Source organism: Pteropus vampyrus, unplaced genomic scaffold (assembly GCF_000151845.1).
Source record: "Pteropus vampyrus isolate Shadow unplaced genomic scaffold, Pvam_2.0 Scaffold98, whole genome shotgun sequence".
In the NCBI taxonomy this organism is placed as follows: domain Eukaryota; kingdom Metazoa; phylum Chordata; class Mammalia; order Chiroptera; family Pteropodidae; genus Pteropus; species Pteropus vampyrus.
The window spans coordinates 3396158-3418427 of record NW_011888879.1 but is presented as its reverse complement, the minus strand read 5'-3'; the positions used below and the strand labels follow the sequence as shown (position 1 = coordinate 3418427).

The 22270-nt window shown below is 33.5% G+C and overlaps 1 protein-coding gene across 1 annotated transcript in view; it reads left to right on the top strand.

The window, feature by feature from the left end:
- Positions 1–22270, top strand: part of PLA2G4A (phospholipase A2 group IVA) — a 131272-nt gene that overhangs the window by 89437 nt on the left and 19565 nt on the right. The window contains exons 9-14 of the mRNA XM_011364565.2: positions 4015–4237; positions 4987–5101; positions 11089–11226; positions 11309–11401; positions 13681–13752; positions 16545–16787. Of these exons, the coding sequence (XP_011362867.1) occupies positions 4015–4237; positions 4987–5101; positions 11089–11226; positions 11309–11401; positions 13681–13752; positions 16545–16787 (884 nt within the window). The remainder of the gene's footprint in view (positions 1–4014; positions 4238–4986; positions 5102–11088; positions 11227–11308; positions 11402–13680; positions 13753–16544; positions 16788–22270) is intronic.

Genomic DNA, 22270 nt, shown 5'->3' with positions numbered 1-22270 from the left:
ACATTAAATATATGTATTAGCTAACCAGGGGAACTGACATGAGTGAACTAGGAGACTCATGATCGTAATTCCATGTTCTCTCGCTCAGCTCAGTTCTCTTCCTCTGTCCAGCTATTCATTTGTAGTATCATGAGAGGCTATTGGATATTGAATGCCCTGTTTGTGTGTCAATTACCTTCTAAAGAGAAGTGGGAGCAGCTCTGCCTATGGGCCCAATTCATTAAACTGACTAAAATGGAATTCAAGAATGAGAACTTTCAGCTTAATAGTCTGAAGAATTCCTGGAATATTGTAAAAGAAAATTTTAATTTTAACAGAAATTGTCACATGAGTGGTGACAGGCAAAAGATCAAGAGCTATGTGGGAGAAAATACATTGTTTGAAATGGGGACTATTCTTGTCTTAGTCACTAATGAATCTCTCCCATTTATTAAATTTTTAATGGCTAAATGAAGACTTGTGTAAGTAACTACATTTTACAGAACAATTAATATAAGGATTTCTGTAGAGTTTCAGGATATCTGCTTCGCAAATGTTGAAAGTCTTCTCAAGTCATTTCAAATTTTAGTTGCGTATGAGAATCACTTCTGGCACATTAAAGCACAGAAATTCTAAATGTTTGCCCCTGAAGATTCTGATTTGGCAAGTCCTTGGGGCTCAGACACTGATATTTTAAAACATTGACTATGTGATATGGAAACAGAGACTGAGCTGCGAATTTCTTGTTCTCTGACATGGTTTAACTTTAAAATTTTCACACTTAACCTAAAATGCATTCATATGGAGAGAATGAGATGTCCCATCATATAAACTTGTTGAAAAATGAGAGGCAGATATTTTCAGATTTATAGATCAATGGAAGACCCTTTATTAACTATTTAATAATTAACTATTTTATTGTTTACAGAAGCCCTGTTATGTCTAAAATACTTAGATTTTGAAATTTAATTGGTTCAGTTGGGAGTCATTTATTGGAAAGAGGTGAAAATTAAGGTTTAACTCTAGAGTTGCAAATTGGGGTGATGTTTCTGTGCTGTAGATGGTAGTGTCCACAGAAGCCAGTAATAACAGAATCTTGCTTTGGAGCAACCAAGGAAACAAAGAAAGTAAAGAAAATTATTTAAGGAAAACTGACCAACTGTTCTATCTTTAGTTGTCATCAAAGCCAAACCCCAAGTCTTGGATGTCACTACAGTGACATCATGAAAAATCTGTCCAACTCACACTCGTGGATTCTAAGGAATATGGGTTCATAAAGTTGAACAAACAGGAATACCAGACCACTGTCAATGGTTGAGTGTATTTAGGTCTTACTGTCTCTCTTAGGGCTTGTTTTCTCAGGCTGACTGCTTCATGAGAGGGAAAGAGAGACAGAAAGGGGCGAGAGAGACTGCCTGAGTAAATGAGTTTACTTCAACCTTTGGAAGCAGAAATGACTTGCCACCTGGAACAAAAAGAGAGAATTGGGCTGACATCCATATACATTTTGACCTCTTAAAAAGTTCTACTTTTGAAACTGTGGCACAGAATCTACCTTTTGAGCAGTCCCCCAATCCAGAGGAAGGATTTTCTTAATCTAGATCCAGTGGCTAACATTGGGAGGAGAGGAAGAGAAGAGCCTTCAGATCTTGCTGGAGGCAATCCATGGTACTTGATAAAATTATAAGTTGACTCATTTAAAGACTTAGTAAACATAGAAGGGAAGTCTTAAATAATATAAATGAGAGTTGAGTAATTACATCATCCTGCTGAACAGTTAGTTAGAAATGACAGCTTACAATAGCAAAATGATCATATCATTTCCTTTTCACCTACGTTTTCGAAAAAAAAAAATCATTTTGTGACTAAATTGATTTCTGTTGACATTAAGTGTTTATTTGATTCTTTGCCTTATTTTTACCCTGCTTCATTAAGGAAAAGATTTAGTATGTCTTGTTATAAAATAGAACTGGATCACATACAATAAAGATAGAAGTGAAAAAAGATGAAAATAAATAGAAATGGAAATTAGATTAAAAATTCATGCTATAACCTATATAGCTTTGGGAGACATGAGACACAGGCTTGGGTTAGGCATTCTAGAATTCAAGGCAAAATTTTAACTATTTACAAGTATATAATAAGTTAAGGGAAAGCCAATGGCCCATAGAGGTAGAAATTATTCTTGATAATAAGATCAGTAAAGAACTCCTTAGTGTCCTCATAAAGAATGAAGCATATCCTAAACAGTTCCAGAATTGACCAGTTAGAAGCTCAGAGGAATGATTTATTTTCCTGTTTTTATTATGTCCTTAAATATAAACCAATATCTTTATACCACCATGTGGCTTTATTGAAATATATGATGCAGTCCAGAAAAATAAGATCTTTGTTGATTTGAGTGAATCATATGATAGAACTTGGAATAGATGGACTCTGTATCTCTCAAGCAATATAAGATGTATTGTTTATAGATATTTGGTGATTATACCAAGCTTGACTTTAGAATAAGTGCATTTGATTTATCTTTATCACATGCTTGTGGAAATGTTAGGAATCCACTATGTATAATAAAGATCTTTAAAGAATTTTAAATTTTTTTTTTTGCAGAGCATGTATTTCATTTTAGGTCTATCATCACTCTCCATGTGTTAACTTATAATTATTCTCAATTTGTTTCCAAAGAACTCCAAATCCAACAAGAAATTCTAATTTAATGTGAAGAGTAAATAGTTTAGTCTCTAAGAACTGTAATCTTATTTAAAAGATTAAAAAAAAAGTAAAGCCTATCAGAGAAGAGGACAAATTTTAAATTCTAGTTCTTCTGTTATTAATTGGGGAACTGTGAACCTATTATTTTAATTGAGCAATTCTCTCTTTGCTCATCTTAAAATAAAAGAATTGAAAGCTCTTGCAAGTCTTCAAGACAACAGCTTATGAGCAATTAACCAACACAGGCCTAGAACATAGCAGAGACCCAACAAGAGTTAGTTTTTTCCTCTCCATGAAGAAAAGTTAAGCCATTATGGCAGTCATCTTGATTCGAATGTCAAGAAAACAAGAGATTAAAATATGTGCTCTTTTCCCCTTGATTGGATGAAATGATGGAGTATTTGTTTCTTTCATTATTTTGATCTCAGTTCAACAGTTCAAAAAACTGTGCTTGCCATATACCATGTGTTTACTAGTCATTGACGCTAAAACAGATGAACAAAGTTTTCCCGTAGGAGGCCACAGCTTATTAACTCTCTTAACTTATTAAGGGAGACAAATAAGTAAATTAATAATGAATATTCACTATAAGAGCTATAGTTCTAGGAGTATTGGTTCATAGAAAGGAGGGTGGTAACTTAATGTTTATCATTCAAATATCAAGTACCAAGGCACAAGGTAATTTCTAGTATCACTGGAAGTGGCCAAATGGCTAATGGCCAAGAATATTCGTAAGAAAGCATTTACCTTAAAGACCTATTCCTCTCCAGGATTTCACCGTCAGATTTGTATACTCAGAAATTTTGAGATCTACAGCTGGCAAGGTTTGGGATTTTGTCTAATTGGCCAGTGGACAATTAAAAACCACATTTGTCGGCATTAGGTATTCACAACAATTCATACAGCACTTTTTCTACCTGTTGAAAATCATCATCGAAAGTCAAATTGTCTGATTGCTTGACTAGTATTATACCCAGACAAGTCAACTTACTTACATGGCTCACATGTTTTATCAGTCTCTTATAGTCTGATAGTGATACCCCATCCTGGAGACTAGATGGTAGACATCCTCCCTTCTGGACCATGCATGGGAATTTCAGTTTTGCCTCTGAAACCTCTCCTTCACTTTGCTTCCATTGTAGACCAACTACTTTCTAACTAATGCATTCTTTCTTTAAATGGGTTAATATCATCAATCAGATAAATAAGTTAACCAACTCTTTCTATCATTCTTTATTTTTCTGAAGACAGAGAGTGCCTACTTCCTTTGCAGACTATGTAATACCCTTTATCTTTACGAATTATCTTTTGTTTTCTTTACAGGTACATGTCAACCTTATATTCTCACCCTGATTTTCCAGAGAAAGGGCCAGAGGAGATTAATGAAGAGCTAATGAAAAATGTTAGCTATAACCCCCTTTTACTTCTCACACCACAGAAAGTTAAAAGATATGTTGAGTCTTTATGGAAGAAGAAAAGGTCTGGACAACCTGTCACTTTTACTGATATCTTTGGGATGTTAATAGGAGAAACACTAATTCACAATGTAAGCTATAGCTCAATCTACCATCCTTTTGCTACAAGTAGATTATGTATATTATAATGTTTTAAATAAAACAAAGTATGATGTTTTGTAAAAGTCACTTAACTCAACTTATCCCATCAACAATATGTATTGAGCACATAGTCCCTGCCAGACATAAGTCTTCTACATTTCAAACTAATGCTCACTAATTCATTCTAACTGTGTATCAGTTTTAATGTGTAGGGAAGTACTTTTATATTCCTTTTCTTTGGAAAAATAGACATTTTAACTCTTAACTCCTCATTCTCCCAAATGGCAATTTTTATAGATAAGAAGGAGAATAAAAATAACATTTTAATGGTAGAGGAAAAATAGAGATTGCCTGGAGAGAGTCAGAAAACATAGTGAATCACATGGAACAAATTTATTTGACATAAGACCGTAGTGTGACATTTCATCTGAAGATAACACAGGGAGATAGAGTCTGTGCCAGGAAATCTAGGGCTAAATTCTTTCTGGGCTTCATAGCCGCCAAATTGTTCTCCACTTCAAATGTAGACACAGTCTCTAAAGATATGAATTGTTTTTAGAATGAAGACAATTACTTTCAAAGAGCTTACTTCTCGCTGTTTATTCAGGACCATGGATTTCTGAAGTAATGAGACTTAGTTTTATTATTTAAAGAATTAAGTATCTTGATGGGAAGTAAGATTTTGAATACTTTTCATTTTGTATATTTAAAGCCATTTCTTTGTTTCTTCTGTGGACAGAGAATGAACATTACCTTGAGTAGTTTGAAGGAAAAAGTCAATACTGCACAATGCCCGTTACCTCTTTTCACCTGTCTGCATGTCAAACCCGATGTTTCAGAACTGATGTTCGCAGGTATGTAATTCCTTCTTTCAAAACATTTCCTGCAACCTTTGACCTGTGGTTTCTAATGATTTTTTTTAAGGAAGCAATTTCAGTTGCTTATTTTAATGTATTTTCTGTAACATAAAAACATTTGAAAATACAAGAGGATATTAAGCTAGATTGTTTTCTGGTTGTAGAGAGTACCCCATGAAACTAATTACTAATATAACTTCATTGATATTAGTGAAATAAAAAATAAATTATAAAAAATAAATCATAGACGTAATCAACAACTCAATTTTAATTACTTATTTTCAAAGATTTTCAACAAAACAGTATGCCTAGCACTTTCAGGAAATACATATTCTTTTGCTTGCCACTTACATTGTTATTAAATTGGATAATATGATATACATTTATCATTCAAAGCACTATTCTAATTTTTATAATTCAGCACCTAAAAGGTACTAGTCTATACTGTGGCAGCTGGTGAATAAATGCCTCATTTTGTTAAATCTCAGATGTAAACACTTGTTTCTTCTGCAGCTTTGCTTCTCGTTCTGTGCCCTAAAAGTATGTGACATACTTCTGGGGACTTCTACCTATTCTACTCTGCAGTGTGGCAGCATTTCTGACTTTGGCTGGAAAGGTCCCTTGTATTTTTAGGGAAAGTATCTCAATGACATCAGTTACACCATGAGCTTAAAAAATCATTATGAGTGTCATGTAATTAATAAATGTAGATCCATAATCCTTTTGTAGTTTTACCAAGTCTCCTTTTTTTCCTCAACTGATTACTCTCAGGCAAAAATTTCAAATTGTTTATAAAATGCAGTGTACCTGGAATTTATTTATTCAAAAAATGTTTATAAGTTATATTGACTAAAATGTTTATCATGCTTATAGTTCAAAAAGCACTTATATTTATTGTCTTATTCAATTTTTACTACAACCCAGGGAGGGAGAGATTTTTTAACTCAGCCTCACAAAAGAGAAAAACAAAACCTCAGAAAGAATAAATGATTTGCATATTGCCACATAGTAGTAAGTAACAGAGCTGAAAACTGGTCTCAAAAATTCTTCGTACTATCCATAAAAACATTAGCTTCTTTGATTACTGACCCTTTGAATGTAGCAGGTCCAGGCTAAGCGTGAACTCCCCTCCCCCAAGACAGTACATCATTCTCTAAGACCTGGTAATCTGTTTGGAAAATTTACAATAATGATTAAAGAAGTTAAGGCTCAAGAAAGAATGGAATATTACGACACACTGGTCCCTTGCCAAGGAACCATAACACCTTTTGACCTCAGTTTCCTCATCTGTTAATGAAGGATGAGACTCTCCTCATAGTGTCTTGATAAGGAAATGAGATAAAGCCCAGTTTAAGTTTCAGGAAATCTTAGCAAGTTAGAGTATGTATAAGAAAAGCCAGAGATCTGAATCTTAAGGATGAATAGGATCTGTATATGCAAGGCAAATTTAATCACTGGGTGGGGGTGAGGAATGCAGCAGGAGTCTAGGAAACCTGGGCTGTGCTCAGCAGCAAAAGGAACCACACTGACTGTCATGGCAGTCATAGGAAAGCTGAGATTTCACGACATAAAGAAAGTTTGTGCCGTTGTGCAACTGGTTTTTGTTCATTTGAGTCATTTTTTTGCTTTCCTATGGCTATTGTCTTGGAATGTTTGGAAATTGGCTGATAAATACCATTAGCATGCTGGTCAATTCTGTACATAACCAAATAAGCCATATTTTACCCCAGAAACATTATGATATGGTCAAACAAGCACCACACTCATTTGGAAGCCTCGACTTACTTCTAAGCTGAAATACCTTAGGCAGGTCATTTAATCTCTCTGATTCTTATTTTCTTCATTATTAAAGAAAAAGATATTAATATTAATTAATCAGATTTATCTTACAAAGCTATTAAGACAATTCCACGAGATATGCATAAGACTGACTATGATAAAAAGACAAAAATATAATAGTTTTATTACTATCGTTATGATTGTTATGGCATTTTCACAGTTGCCTTTTTCATTCTGAACTTTTAGTCGGTAGTCATTCTCTAGAGAAAACCTGACTAAAATAATTAAAGAATAAATAATATTTCAGCGAGCGAATATTTTGGAATCATCCAGAGTGAGAAAAGGCTGTTTTACATTCAGTTAGTAACCTTAGGCCTAGATATGTCTGATTTGGGCCATCTGGCTAACTGTGATATTGTTGCTGAGATGAGCAGTAAACCATTAATGAAGCTTCTGTGATAATGAGGTTCAAGCTATTTCTTTCCACAGAGTTGGACGAAGCCATCAAACATTAGTTATGTGGATCTTGTACCCCGATAAGACATTCAGAGTTGCATGTTATGAGAGTTCAAGTAGCTTGAGTTATTGAGGGAAAAAAAAGAGTGGAGACATCTACACTTTATGCCTTTGAAATTTGCTTTGATTAAAAATGGATATTCAATTAAAAAATGGATATTCGAGGAGAAAAAGTTGAAATATCTGAATTATATTTTTAAAAATCAAAGAACCATACTAGCTTACAGAAGTTTTATCAACTTTTCTTCAACAATATCGGAGAATGTTTTTCTTCCCTCTTAGAATAATTTTAAACATTTCCCCTTGTGAAGATTTTCAACAAATAAACATTAGTCGTTTGAACTGTTAAATATTTTTGACTCCTCCACTTCACTACATTGTTGACAGAGCTTAAAACTTTTATTTAAAAATTTCCATTGGTCAATAAGTTGCATTTACTGAGCACAACTCATTGACTCTACATCATGTTAAGTTCTTTGATAGACACTAAAAGAGTAAAACTATAGTACTTTTCTTCAAGAAAGTGACAATCTTATTAACGAGACAAAAGATGGAGTAAAAAAAATTAATGAGCCATACATGTAGAATATTATTGTCTGTTTAAATGTGTAGAAGTGACATAAGTGGAAGATATCAAAGATATTCAGTATAGTCATAAAAAGACTTCATGAGGGTGATGGAACATGCTTTCAAGCTGAACTTGCAAAGATCTGGAGATGAAAAGTTACCTTTGCATAAAACAGTATGAGAAAATGCTCAGAAGGGAAGCCAAAAGAATGCTGTGGGGAGCAGTAACAAAACACTAGCCTTGGAATGAACTGGTGAAGAGTAGGTGATATACTTGGCAAAACTGTTAATGTCAAGCTACAGAAAGATTTGAACTCCAGACAAATGTTTTTATTAGATTATGATGATAATAGGAAATAGTTAATGCTTTTGGGTAGGGCAATACAATGATTTAAGTAATGTTTTTGAAAAAAGCATTTTGATGATTCATATGGGTAGATTGGAAAGAAAAGAAATTGAAAACAGTGATATCACTCTGTTTTTGTAATAAGGGCTTAGAACTAGGGAGATACTGATAAGGAAAAGGAGGAGAAGATAGATATGAAAAATCTAAATGTTACTAGTGAGATGTGCTGATGATTTGCTGTGAGTGGTTTCAGTTAAAAGATATTTGGTTTTTACGGAGGATGTGATACTATAGTTTATAGAAACAGGTAAACTAGACTGAGAGGAGAAGCGACGAATTCCTTTCCAGGCAAGTGTAGTGGGATGTGATGAAGGCAGATCCAAGCGCAGCAGAAAGTTGGAAATAGGTAGACAGAGGTGCAAGAGAGAGGTTCAGACTCGAAATGTACAAGTTAACAGTAAGAGAATAATAGACAAATACTACTATGGTCAGTTCTTTAGTAAGGATTAGACAGCAAATCTTACCTCTTGAGAATGTCTATAATTACTGTGTGCACAAGCCACAGCATTAATAAGAAGATGGAGAGGGAAGTAGGAACCAGGAGATTATGCTTCAGTACCCAAGAGAAGGGTGTGAAATTCAGTAATAAGAAATTACTCTTAGTGATATAGAAATTTTCCTAACAGCCTCTAATTTACTGCGAGTCACGTCTCACTAACTATAAAATACAGAACTTTCTGATGAAGGGTATATATGCCATTGGCTTTGATTTGAAATGAATTATAAATAAATGTGTCCTCATCGCAATTGTGATTTTATCGCCCTTTTCATGAAAGTAGAATGTTCTGATCTACCACTGAGTAAATAGTAAATATATATCCACAATTTCTTTTCCAAACTTTGGAAACAGATGTTTTAAAATTCAGAATATTTTACATTTAAAATTTTAAAAAAATTGTATATTGCATAATACTCTCACTGGAGTCTTATAATCAAATAGAGTGATTTCTCCAGTAAAATGTATCAATATTCAGATTGAGTGTGATAAATAAAGATTAAGCTTCATATCATTTTAAGACTGGTTTTTCTGCTAAATGAGTTCAGGTCAGTTTTTACCACCAAATTAACAGGAAAAAAAATTTTTGGATTTGGAGTTATTTGAATTTGGGATTGTTGGGTAAAGCATGTAAACAAGTTATAATTTCAGAAAGGAAAAAAACAAACAAACAAAAAATGAAGGAGGGGAGAGGGTTATTGGTTATACAGGGTTGGGTGGTAATAGTATCCAATGGGGGATGGGCAACAAAGACCTCGAACTAAAGGTTAAGAAAAAGAAGCTTTATAATTGCAGAAAGGAATAGGAAGCATGAAGGCACCAAGGTGGGCATGAGCTTGGTCTCTATGAGGAACATTAAGAAGGCTTGTGTGGCCAAAGTGAAATAAGCAAGACAAACATGATGGGAGATTGGTTAGAGTGTGTGGTCCAGCAGGGAGCATAAGCCAGACCATCACGAAGCCTTGTCAGTTATGTTTTTATTTTCAGTGTAATGGGAAGTCATTGGAAAGCTTTCAGCTGGCATTGTATGCTATGACTTGAACTTTCAAAACTATTTTCCAGCTACAGAGTATCAGAAAGACAGTAGGGGAAGAGGGAAGAGATATTTCAGGAGGCTATGGTGAAGATCCATGGGAGAGAATTTGAGAGCTTGTCATGGTGGACAAAGGAATAAGTTTCTAACCATACGTGATAATAGAGCCTATAGAACTTGATATTTGCATGTGAAATATAAGGGAAAGAGAATCCTCAATGATAATTCTAAAGTATGAATAGTGGTATGTATGAAAAGTAGTACCATTTACCATGAAGAGGAAGACTGAGAGAGGCAAGTGTAGAAAGTGGGAGTCAGAAACCTGGAATTCTGTTAAATACATCAAGATTCAAATAATTATTAGACATATTCTAGCCAGAGACATACAAGAAATATCATAGTGACTACCATTTATTCAGTGATTAAAATGTGTTGTGTCCTCTTGTAAACTCTTTACATTTCTTAATTCATTATATCCTCATGACAGTTCTACAAACTACTGATTTTATTCACATTTTACAGATTAAGGAACTAAGACACAGGGAACACAAGTAGTCTACCCAAGGTTGCACAGTTGGTAAGCAGCAGAATGGGATTTGAACCCAGGGCTCTGGCTTCAGAGCTTCTGCTGTTAGAAAGTATACTCTATTGACCTTATTACTATGTATTTCTTAAGATATTCAGCATTAAAACTTGGTATTATAATCTCGTGAGTTGGAAGAATGGTTAATAAGCAAAGTTGAGGAAAGGTGAAGAAAAGGCAAATGTTAGAAACACTGTCTCCCATTTTAGTAGTTCGTCTGCATTACCAAGAAGAGTTTAAATCTATCTCCTTTATGGATTTTAAATCTGAGAGGACAGTTTTTAGTTTTCCATTTTTTTAGAGTTAAGATAAATTTGTAAAAGATATGTGAATTTTTAAATGCAAAAAAGTATTCGATTTGTGCAAATTAGAAGGAATGCTTTTGTGTTCTCATCTTATTCATCTATAAGCTTTTTTCCCCAATTTCAACTTCTATATAATGCCTTCTACATAATAGGCATGTGGTTATTTAAAAAAAACTTTTAAAATAAATGAATGAGAATAATCATGGCATTGTTGAAGTGATCTTTAACTGTCTGTGCACATGTCTGTAGTATTTTCCTATTAGTGGATTGAATTTTTTTTTTTATTTGGATGCTTTCAGATTGGGTTGAATTTAGTCCATATGAGATTGGCATGGCTAAATATGGTACTTTTATGGCTCCTGACTTATTTGGAAGCAAATTTTTTATGGGAAAAGTTGTGAAGAAATACGAAGAAAACCCCTTGCATTTCTTAATGGGTAAGTGATCAAAATACTACTAGTATGTCTGTTTTGAATCTTGGTGCATTCTAAGTTGTTCTCTGGTTTCGCTTTATTTTAGGTGTCTGGGGCAGCGCCTTTTCTATATTGTTCAACAGAGTCTTGGGAGTTTCCAGTTCACAAAATAAAGGTTCCACCATGGAGGAAGAATTAGGTATTATAAAAACATGCTTACTTTGATCGTAATTATGCTACCTTGATAAATTTCATTAACAGATATATGTTGAGAAAAGTAAATAATCATAAAAATGGAATGTTCTAAAGGTATCAATAATTTGGTTGAATCAACCTAAGTGTCTCCTAAGAACAGTATGTACATTACTTCTTAACTACAGAGCCGCATTGTCTTAAGAGTAACTAATGCTAAATACTCTGACTTCATTTATTTTAATGAACATTATTATTCTGGTATAGTGTTCTCGACTCTAATTTTGTGAAAATAACTAACTCTTCTCTAACTTATGTGAAGATTTCAGGAAAAAAAAAAAGGAAAAAGAATAAAAGTACCACACGGTACCACATGTGATGGGTCTTGCTTCTCTGTGTTCCTTCTCTGTTGAATAATCCAGATAAACCTAGGGTTTGTTATTTTTTCCTCCTAAGGCAGGAAGAAAATAGAACTGAAATAACACATTTGAAGGTGGGGAAAACAATGGCTGAAGGCCAAGGAAAAGAAGAATGTTTATATTAAATAGTCTTGAGAATATTCTTTGTTGTGAGACCTCCCTTTTGAGGCCAGCAGTTTGGCAGATTATTTACTTGTTCTGGGTGTCAGACTTAGGGGGAATACTGTGGACATGAGGACCCTGGTCAGCAGGATGTGTGTTACCTTAGATTAGAGAAGAGTTTCCAGGAATGAGACCAGAGAGGTGACCGAGTTGAATCTGAAGACTCCTGGTGATTCTTTCATCTGTTGGCCAACTAAAGTCTACCTCTTACAGGGGTGTTTAGAGTGGTTTTAGTTTTGTTTTCCCTCCCTTCTGAAGAAAGACTTTGAGGTAAATCAGACCACAATCAGATAACTCTAAATTAATTTTTTTTTACATTCGCAAGGATTTTTAAATGTGAGCAGTCTAAGCTTTTGAACAGATGGAGCTATACATTATAAAGTAGTGATGGAAAACAGATAAATTCAGAATATTTTGCTATTTATATAATAAAAACTTCTTTATGGAGAAGAAAATATTTTGGCGAACCATCTTATAATATGACCCAAAAAATGCTTAAAGAAAGAAAATTTTGTCTTGCTAGAATACATGTGGGACCAGAAACACAATTAATGTATATGACACCTGGAGTGGACTGTTTCTTAACATGCTCCTTCCTCTATACACCAAAATTATTTTCTCCGATAGTCATGAAATGTATAATAACATTAGCCAGTGAACATAAATTCTTTTATTGAATTTTATATGTGTAATTATGCCAGTAAAATTTTTTAAATCTAAAAATTAAAAAAATCTATTGCCTCAAGTATTTATTAACCCTTCCATTATATAATCTTGATCATTTATGTACATGACATTTACGCAGGTATAATAAACATGTGTAGAACAATATGGGGAAACCAAAAGCTATACCTGTAGTTCTCAGAGTTTAAAACCCCAAAATGATTCTGTCACTGAAAATGATGAATTTGGAGTCAGTTTCTTAAAATTAAAAATAAAATCTATTGACTAATAAAAGGAAAAAAAGTCACTATGCAGAAAGCAATTTCATGTAAGTGTCCAAAGAAAATTTGATTTTCCTGTAAATAATGATTATAAGAATGGTCTGTGGACTCCATAATTTAGGTACTTTTTACTTGAAAAAAGACAGCTAGTTATTATGTTAAAGTTTACTCCTGTCGTTATTTTAAGGATTTATGGTTTGTATTTTAGTTTTTATAACTGCTCTCTTAATATATTCTGAAGAAGCACACATTTTTGACACCAAGAGGAACATTTCAACAGATGATTTTCAGTATTATTGAAAATTAGAAGATACCTTATATTAGTAGCTTTCATTTATTTTGATGAAACTGTTCTGTAGCCCCCTTGTAGATTTTGGTCTTACCCTGAATTTGCCTTTATAAACACCATTGAACGTATTTAATCGAAGAAAAATATACTTTTTTTAGTCTAATAAGGAGCTTCCTATAATCGAGTTAATCTTCCTGTCAGAATTAAGATAAACAAAAATTCTTCCATTTAAATCATGAATGAATAAATTTTAAACTAAATTTTCATGTCCTAGGAAATTTTGTTTTCCACTATTTGAAATTTGAAAATACTAGTAAATTTAATAAACTTAGGTTTACTAAATTGACCTAAATTTAGATTTGTAAATCTAGTAGATCTCACTGTGGTTTTACTGAAATTACTTCCTTACAGTAAATTTGATTGTGGGTCTTGACACCTGAGATCTTTCAGTTCATTTGTTTTCTTTCCACAGAAAACATTACGGCAAAGCATATCGTGAGTAATGATAGCTCGGATAGCGATGATGAATCACAAGAACCCAAAGGTAAGAGAGCTGGAAACTTCTCTGGCAGAAGTCCATGCGGAAAGGATTATGACTATTTCCTCTGGTTCTCTCACTGGAGGTGGTAATGGTAGTGTCTGCTTAAGGCACTAGTTGATAAAATTATAGCTTTCAGTTCAGAGAGAGAATTAATGCTGTCTATGTAATAAAATATGCAACACGTAAATACTCCCTTATTTCTTTTCTTTTTACTACCTCAAAAATATTACCAATTGAGAAAATGGAGAACAAGCTGAGATGGTAGAAATACAAAATTCTGTTTTAAATCTGATTAGAGAACTGGAATTTCAGCATGGAAATCGTGATATGGGAGCATTTTCACATGGCTTTAAAAAATTCAAATTTTATCTTTAAAAATTTTTTTAAGTGACATCTGAAAAATTATATTCTCAACTCCGTTCCTGTCTCATTGCCAGCATTCCATCTCGTAGGAAGGGAGCAGCAATGAAGTGGGGTGAGATTATGTCGTCGCATATATTACTTTGTAGTATAAACGAGTTCCTTTACATTTTGACAGGGCAGCTTTCAGCTCGGTGTAGATCAGGATAGTCAGTGATGGAGTCGGGGCACGGATAAGGCAAGAATCAGGCATTATTTGTTGCAAATGGGGTCATTTTACATTTTGACACAGTGTTTTGACATGGCCATTTCTACAAATGTCCTCAATGGTACAAAAACAAAATAAAACACGAACAAACAAAAATCAAAGAGCAGATTTTATAACAACTAGGTGAACACATCCTATTACAGTCTGAATATAGATTTTAGAAGATAGTAAGTGATTTCTTGACCAAAACTTAGCGAATTCTACAACCATGGTAAGTTATCGGAAGTAGCTGTTTCATCCTTGCTAAAACACTAAAATTAAAATTTTCTTTTTATAACTGGTCTGTTATTTCCTCATCAAATGAGTCTGTATAAATTGGAGATGCCTTCTCTGAGAAATGCAGTTACGTAGGCCCACAGCTTGGTTAAAGTGCAGCTTCTTGTGAACATCCTTAAAGGGATACAGGCTTGGGCAGGCAAAGCTCTCAACCAGGCACAAGACTGGGCCAGTGGTGCACAGTCTGGTCTTTAGTCCCTATTTGCCTACTGTCCTGCTGGCATCATTCAACTGCTTTCACAGAATTGTTGTAATAGTCAAATTAGCAAATGCACACAAAGGGCTTTAAGTTGCAAAATGCTCTGCAAATAGAAATTTACTATTAGTCTTATAGCTAATAAGCAATAGATATCATTTATCTGTTCACTGCTGGGCTCGTTCCACAAATGATGCCGTTTTCAAATATATCACAGGGAAAGGATCTTCTGCTATTACAGAAGTGGGGTTTACTTAATAAATACAAAAATGCTGCTGCTGATGACGATGAAGTGGCAGCTCCAAATAATTTGGAAACTAATCGAATATCTTATTCATATCCTGCATAACTGGAGATATAAATCATTAATTTTAAAGCCTGATTTGTTTTAGCAAAAGACTTTCTTCGTCATATTTGGCATTAGAAAAGTGTGGGAGTAGAAAAGAATATGTTTGGGTTTTTTTGTAAATACGTAGTAATTTGGATTGGCTCCTGACAGAAAGATCATTTCATTTACTCAGCTCAGTTAAGCTAATCTTTGTGAATATTAAAATCAGTATTTATTATGGTTTTATGTGTGTTTAGTTAACATGTATTGGAAATTATGAACTTCAAACATAGATTCTCCTTTTTTTCAACACACACATACACACACACAGAGTTTTGTATATATTTGTATAGAGTTTTCAGAAATCTGACCAGAAATGATTTAGGCAGGTGGGATCACACTACCATATAGTGTTCTCAGATTTGGATTATGAGTGAATAATATTGATGATGATAATTATGCTGCTGCTGCTTCTACTACAACTATTTCTACTGCTAACTAGTGTTTATTAAGAATTTAATATGGGCCAAGCACTTTTCTAAGAAATTTACATGAATGCTCTAACTCAGTTCATCCTCACGACAGCCTTATGAGGTTTCCTGATGAGGAAATGAAGGCCGAGAAGGGTTAACTAATTCGTAAACAGTGGTGAGAGGATTGAGATCAAGGCCGTCTAACTGTGGAGACAGTACTCTAAATAGCTACACAACATAGCTTCCCAGTAGTAATAACATATTCATAGGTTTTAAGGAAAAAGTCATTTAAAACTGCTTCTCTTAGAAACTGCTGAATTTTAAAATATTTCAAAGCAAATATTTAAATTACAGGATTTTAAACCCCAAACTTGATAATCAGGGATGAAATGTTCGTAGAACATTCATTGAGCAGGAAATATATGTTGAATCCTTTAGTTGTCTGTTCTCAGTCTGCATAATTTCTGGAAGTTTATGAAGCAAGATAGGGAAGGAAACTTGATGAAGTGGATAGGATTAGGTACTTGGATTTTTCGTGTGTATGTGTGTCTGTGTTTGTGTATTTGTATGTGTATTGACAGGACAAAAGAAGAAAAGGATAGAGAAAGGGAGAAAGCAGAAAATAAAAGTTTGCCTGGAAATCTAAGAATAGACAAAGTGACAGTCGAGACTATGACCGTTAGACGAACTGTAGGTAAACAGTAAAGTAAGAATAGTTTAAGAACAAGAATGACTAACAGATATATACTGTATTAATTTATGCAAATAAACATTTTAAAATCAAAAGCCATAGAGCTTTTGTTAATTTTAACACTCAGTCGCCCAAAGATCTTTTTTTTTTTTTTTTAATAAATTTTAGAATCCGTCTAATGAATGATCTTTCTTTTTCCTTAGGCACTGAAAATGAAGATGCCGAAAGGGAATATCAAAATGATAATCAAGCAAGTTGGGTCCATCGTATGATAATGGCCTTGATGAGTGATTCAGCTCTATTCAATACCAGGGAAGGACGTGCTGGGAAGGTTCACAACTTCATGCTGGGCTTGAATCTCAATACATCTTATCCACTGTCTCCTTTCAGAGACTTCACCACACAGGATTCCTTGGATGAAGATGAACTGGATGCTGCTGTAGCAGGTAAATATACAAAATATAATCCATGGAAGCTAGTTCAAGAGATCTTTCTTCCTTCTCTGTGGAGAAAAATTTTAGTTATTATTAATGCTTATTTATACTCAATTACAAAAAAAAAACACATGCATTTAATCTGTGAAAGGCTTTGAATTACTGTGTTTTGAGAAAAAAAATACATTGGACAGAAGGTGGCATAGTCATATTGGCATAAAAGTTTTTCATTGAAATACAGAGAGGGACTTTAGATCCTTGTTCCCTTGTTTAACTGAAAGGGATTTAAAATAGGGAATTAGATGTTTACAAAGTTGTTCCAAAGCTTAGAGGAGTGAGCTTCAGGCCGAGCTTCCAAAAATGGTTTCAAAAGCACTTCGGGATCACTCCCACAAATGCCCCCACATCGTGCCTGGCAGTAGAAATAGCGGGAACTTAAAAGCCTCTGCCTCATTTCCTCCCTCACCACTTACGTGGGTGTTTCTCCTTGGCAAAGGACAGGTCTCAGCAGAACCAGACTTGGAGTTGTAAGGGAGTCAGGCACCATGGTCCTGAGACCGTCTCTAGAGCAGGGCAGTAAGGCATGCGACCTGGGAGTGGAGTGGCCGGGGCTCGCAGTCTGCAGCGTCCATCAGGATGATGAATCTGGCCCTCCAGTTCTCGGCAATGTTAGTTAATTCTTTTAAGGCCACCTGTAAGAACCGACTCACTTTCAGGTTTACCACTTAGTTGAATTCCAAAGAATAATTCCCTTATTCTTTAGTTCATACATGTTTCGAATTAAAAGTTGAATTTAACTTGTTGACTAATCAATACATAATAACCTTTCTTGTAACGATCCTGTCATCTTAAATTTTTCTACTTCATCATACCATCGCTCTTCCCTTAACTTCCCAAATGTCATTTCTGCCTAAGGACGTTGACAGGATGCTCTAAAAACTTAAATGGAATTTTTCCAAACAAACTTTCTACTACTCTTTGTTTAATCATTGTATCTATACAATATTTGTGAAAATTAGGACATGGCTTTAGATCTTGGTCGTTTAGGTAGTGCTGTTTTTATGTGTCGCTCGAGCTTAAGGGAAATTGCAAAAGCAAAATTTACCCTTGTTTTTCAAACAAGAGGAGTAGAAACTCATTGTACTTTGCCTTATATTTATGGCATCAAAGTCTAGGATATGAGTTTCTACCTGGTTCTATACCTTCGATCCAAACCCTTTTATATGAACTGTCATGAAAGTCTATTTGTGATAAATTCAATGTCCATTTTTAAATTCATTTAAAAATTAAAAAAAAAAAAACACTTGACCTTACCATCAGTGACATTAGTTTTCTTGTGTTGTGTTACAAGATTATATTTATGTCCATTACAATACCAATTTAAAAAAGCCCATTCATTATTATTCATCCATAAAGCCTATGTTTTAGGCTTTATGGATGAATAATAATGAATGGGCTTTTAAAAAACAACTTAGCCTCCTACAGTAGAGTTAAAAAGAATTTTTAGTAATTTTACTGGATAGAAAAGAAAGATCATGGAAGATAGTTATCGTCTTGGCCTAAAATTACTCAACTGAGTTAGAATTGGGACAGGCCCCCGGACATTGCTCAGAAGCCTTCTCCTTCTGCTACACTCCCTCCGAGCACTAGTTTCATTAGTCATTGTCTTGCTGATGTAAAAATGGAACTTTCCTTTGTGTTTACTTGATTCCATCTGTTTTGCGTTATTGCTTTGATCACATCACCCCGCAAGGCTGCTTCTGCGGTTTGCATAGCAAGTGGTCTGCTCTCCACATTTTAACAACTTCCTGGTAGTTTTGTAATATTTTATGTAGATTCAGAATTGTTAGGATTGCTAGATAAAATACAGCATTTTTAGTTAAATTTTAATTTCGGATTTGTCGAGATACTTTGAAATGTTTTAACTAAAATTGTTTTAGATTAAAGATCTTTGGAAAAATTTTTAAATTTTATATCTTAGTGTATATCATTAAAATTCTATTTCACTCATTTCGTATTTATCCAACTGAAAAAATGTGTATAGCATATAGATTTTAATCAAAAATCCAGTTTGATCAGTGTCAAGTTTATTCAAATTTATTATTTACAGACCGATATTGCTAAAAATTACTGCATTTTAGAATGAATTTACTACATTGATAAGTGCTTTTTAGACACTGCCTTTATTAAGAGAGACTTTGTTTATCACCCTCTGGTTATTTATCTCCTTCCAAGTTTTAAGATTATCATGTGTGTGGAATGAAAAGTTAAAAGATTTATCATAAACTGTGATCATCTTAGTTTAAAAAGTCTTTATTAAAACTCCTACTTATCGTATAGCTAAAAAACATAATTTAATTAAGACATTAAGGTATTTCTCTTTTATTTTCGCACCCCCATGCCAAAAGAGAATTGAGATTTTTATCTATTCTAGATATTATGTTGAGAAAATCTTACATTTTCGTTTACCTTATGATGATTTTGTGTATACTGATTAAAACATGAGTATCTTAGCATTAAAACAACCTCTCAATGTAAAATGAGAAAAACTTACTGCACGTTTTTGTGCCTATTTCTATACCTTGCATACAATCTTTTGAAAACAAGAGAAATAATAAGATGACAAAATTCCCCTCATTTGTTTACTTCAAAATAGTCTTATACCTGTAAAAACTAATTTGGGCAAAGCTGTTCATTAGTTACGTGACTTCTTTCTTATTTACTTTTGTATTTATACTATTTACTGTGACATACACCATCTGGAATAAGAAATTGAGACATGAGTTCAGTTAGGCCAGAGTTCAAAACACAAACATCCAAATATTTGTGTGTCGTAAATTGAATCTGTGTGATATATTTAGAAAATGACCATCACAAATATCCACAGCCAAACTGCTTTAAGGAAATGGTCATAATTGTAAAATATAGCCTATTTCCATACCTATCAAAAAAATGGATTACTCATTCACAGGTCTGGAAACCATGTATGCTTAAGTTATGGGAGGATATTATGTCATAATGGCATTTTCAGTCTCTGTGACATTTTAGTAGATATTATGCAATAAACTGAGTTCGAGTTCAAATAAATTTGGAAAACTAACAACTGCATCCCCCTCTTCAAAACGCAGTGGGCACTCTAACGAGCATGAGAAGTCCTACTTAAAGGTGCCTCAGGTATAGTACTTTAAAAGCAGACTGGCTTACATTGGGATCCTGACTGGACGATTTATTGGCTGGACACTCTTGAGCAGTTACTTAGCATAAGCCTCAGTTAACGATGAGAGAAAACTAGAGTAAAACTAAAACTAGCAACTCTGACTGATCCTGATGGAACCGTAGGTTAGTGAGGATTCAACAGTCTTCACTGTTTCCTCCAAGTACACTTATGAAATAGAAATAGTAGAGATACCGATGTGAGGATTAAGTAGCAGCTTCATTAAAAAGTGCTGTTAGTCCACGGCATAGTAAGGAGAATAAGAGACACACAATATAATTGCCCGTTACTTTAAACTGTTGAATCTTAAATTTCTCAAACCTATTTGATCATGGAACTCTTATTTTGTATATAGGACATCTGTTAATATCTTGCAAAACTACGTGCTTTGAAATAATTAAGAAACACAACTTTCTGTCAGTTTACCTGGAAGGTTGGAACCTTGGTGTTTAGCTACATGCCAGAACTGGAAATTGACCCACACAATAATTTTTCTCTCAAATGAAATCTTGGATTTAAAAAGGAAAAAAAAAAAAAAGAAGACTACAGCTTTATGATGAGAAGGGGAAAATCAAACAGAATATGAGAAGAATGGTCTGTTTTTCGTTAATCTTTTAGTTAAATGTCAAAAAGCACTAAGTTTATAAAGCCAAATAAAAACATTTGTGAATTATACTTTACTGAAATGTATATAATAATATAAATGATTATATAATGGTAATCTTTTATTAGGAAAACTCACTGCATGTAAAAAATTTATTTCTATTAATGTGTTTTTAATTTTTTGTTTACTTGTGATAAAATACACACATTAATGTGGTTTTAAAGATTGATAGATGCACGTGTAGATATCCTCTATACATTGCAGTTATTCTTTTTTAAGTTATTCATTTTAAACCTTTCTAGTTTTACGACCATGCCACTTTCTTAAGTAACAGTGTGACACTGTGCATAGTGCTTCGATTTTGTGAACCTGGCTTGGAATCTTGACTTTTAGTACCTCTGTGAAACTGGACCTCTTTGGGCCTCAGTTTCCTTACCTTTAAAATGACACCGATAATACCTCCTGTAAGAGTCTCATGAAGATGATAAATCTTATATGTGAAATTTCTAATATACTATAGACACTCAAAATAAATGAAGCTGCTTTTATAAAAAATAAAAGCACTCAAATAATGGATTTTAGGCTTCTTAGTAAAATATTTAAAAACTAATATAAGACAAAGACAATTTTTTACCTTTAAAAATTCCACATATGGAATTTTTAAACAAAAATTTCAAAAGAATAAATATTAAAATAAGGTTCGATATATATATATATATTTCAATTTTACAATTCTTAAGTTTCAGGTTCTGTGGTGATAGATAGAAATTTAGAATCTTGACTGGTGGCAAAGTATATTGTCATTATAATCCATAGATACTTGATAAGAAAAGAGAATAAACCTGAAGGTAATTATTGAAAAAATAATTTCTCTTCTCTCTCATCATTGGCATAGGCATTCACCTTGGATTTTTTTTTTAAACTTGGCCTGTCTTTTCATTCAGTCATACGAACTTATTCTTATCTAAACACAGTCCCCCATAGCTTTTTTTTTTTTTTAGCATATTTGTTTTTCATTTAAGATTATTTATTTACACCTTTTCTAACTTCCTTCTGCTATTCGGGGCAGTACAAGTAACTTCAGCTGTAAACTTTTTTTCTTTATTCATAAACATCACTACTATATGTTTATAACATTCAGTATTTTAGAGACGAGAAATTTTAATAGATATGAGAAAACACATGGCTCTGCTAACTGTCAAAACTTAAGATATTAATGGTTTCTTTTAAATGACTGAATCGAAGTCTAATTCAGAACTGTTTTGAATCATATTGAATAAATTTCATGGCTAATTTTCTCATTGGTGTTTTAAATTTTAGCTTTTAGTGATGATAAGGATTGTGGATTTAATTGGACAGTAAAAGTTTAGACATTTGCCTTTCCGATCTCTTGCTCTTAAATGTAATAATAAAATTGACTATGAGAGAATTATAGTCAGTATCATTCTTATTTAGAAATATACAGAGGAAACAAATGAGCAGTGGTTTCCTACTATGTGCTGAATATTTTCCTGGATTATAGATATTAACTACACATCATAGGTGCTTCCATAAACACAGGTTGATCTGACCCTCTCGTTTTTGTTGTTTGCTCTATGAAAGTGCTTGCCAAATGGAATTTAAAAGCTTGCTCAGAGGTCATAATTCACGTCTCATATGAACATCACTCTAGTCTAC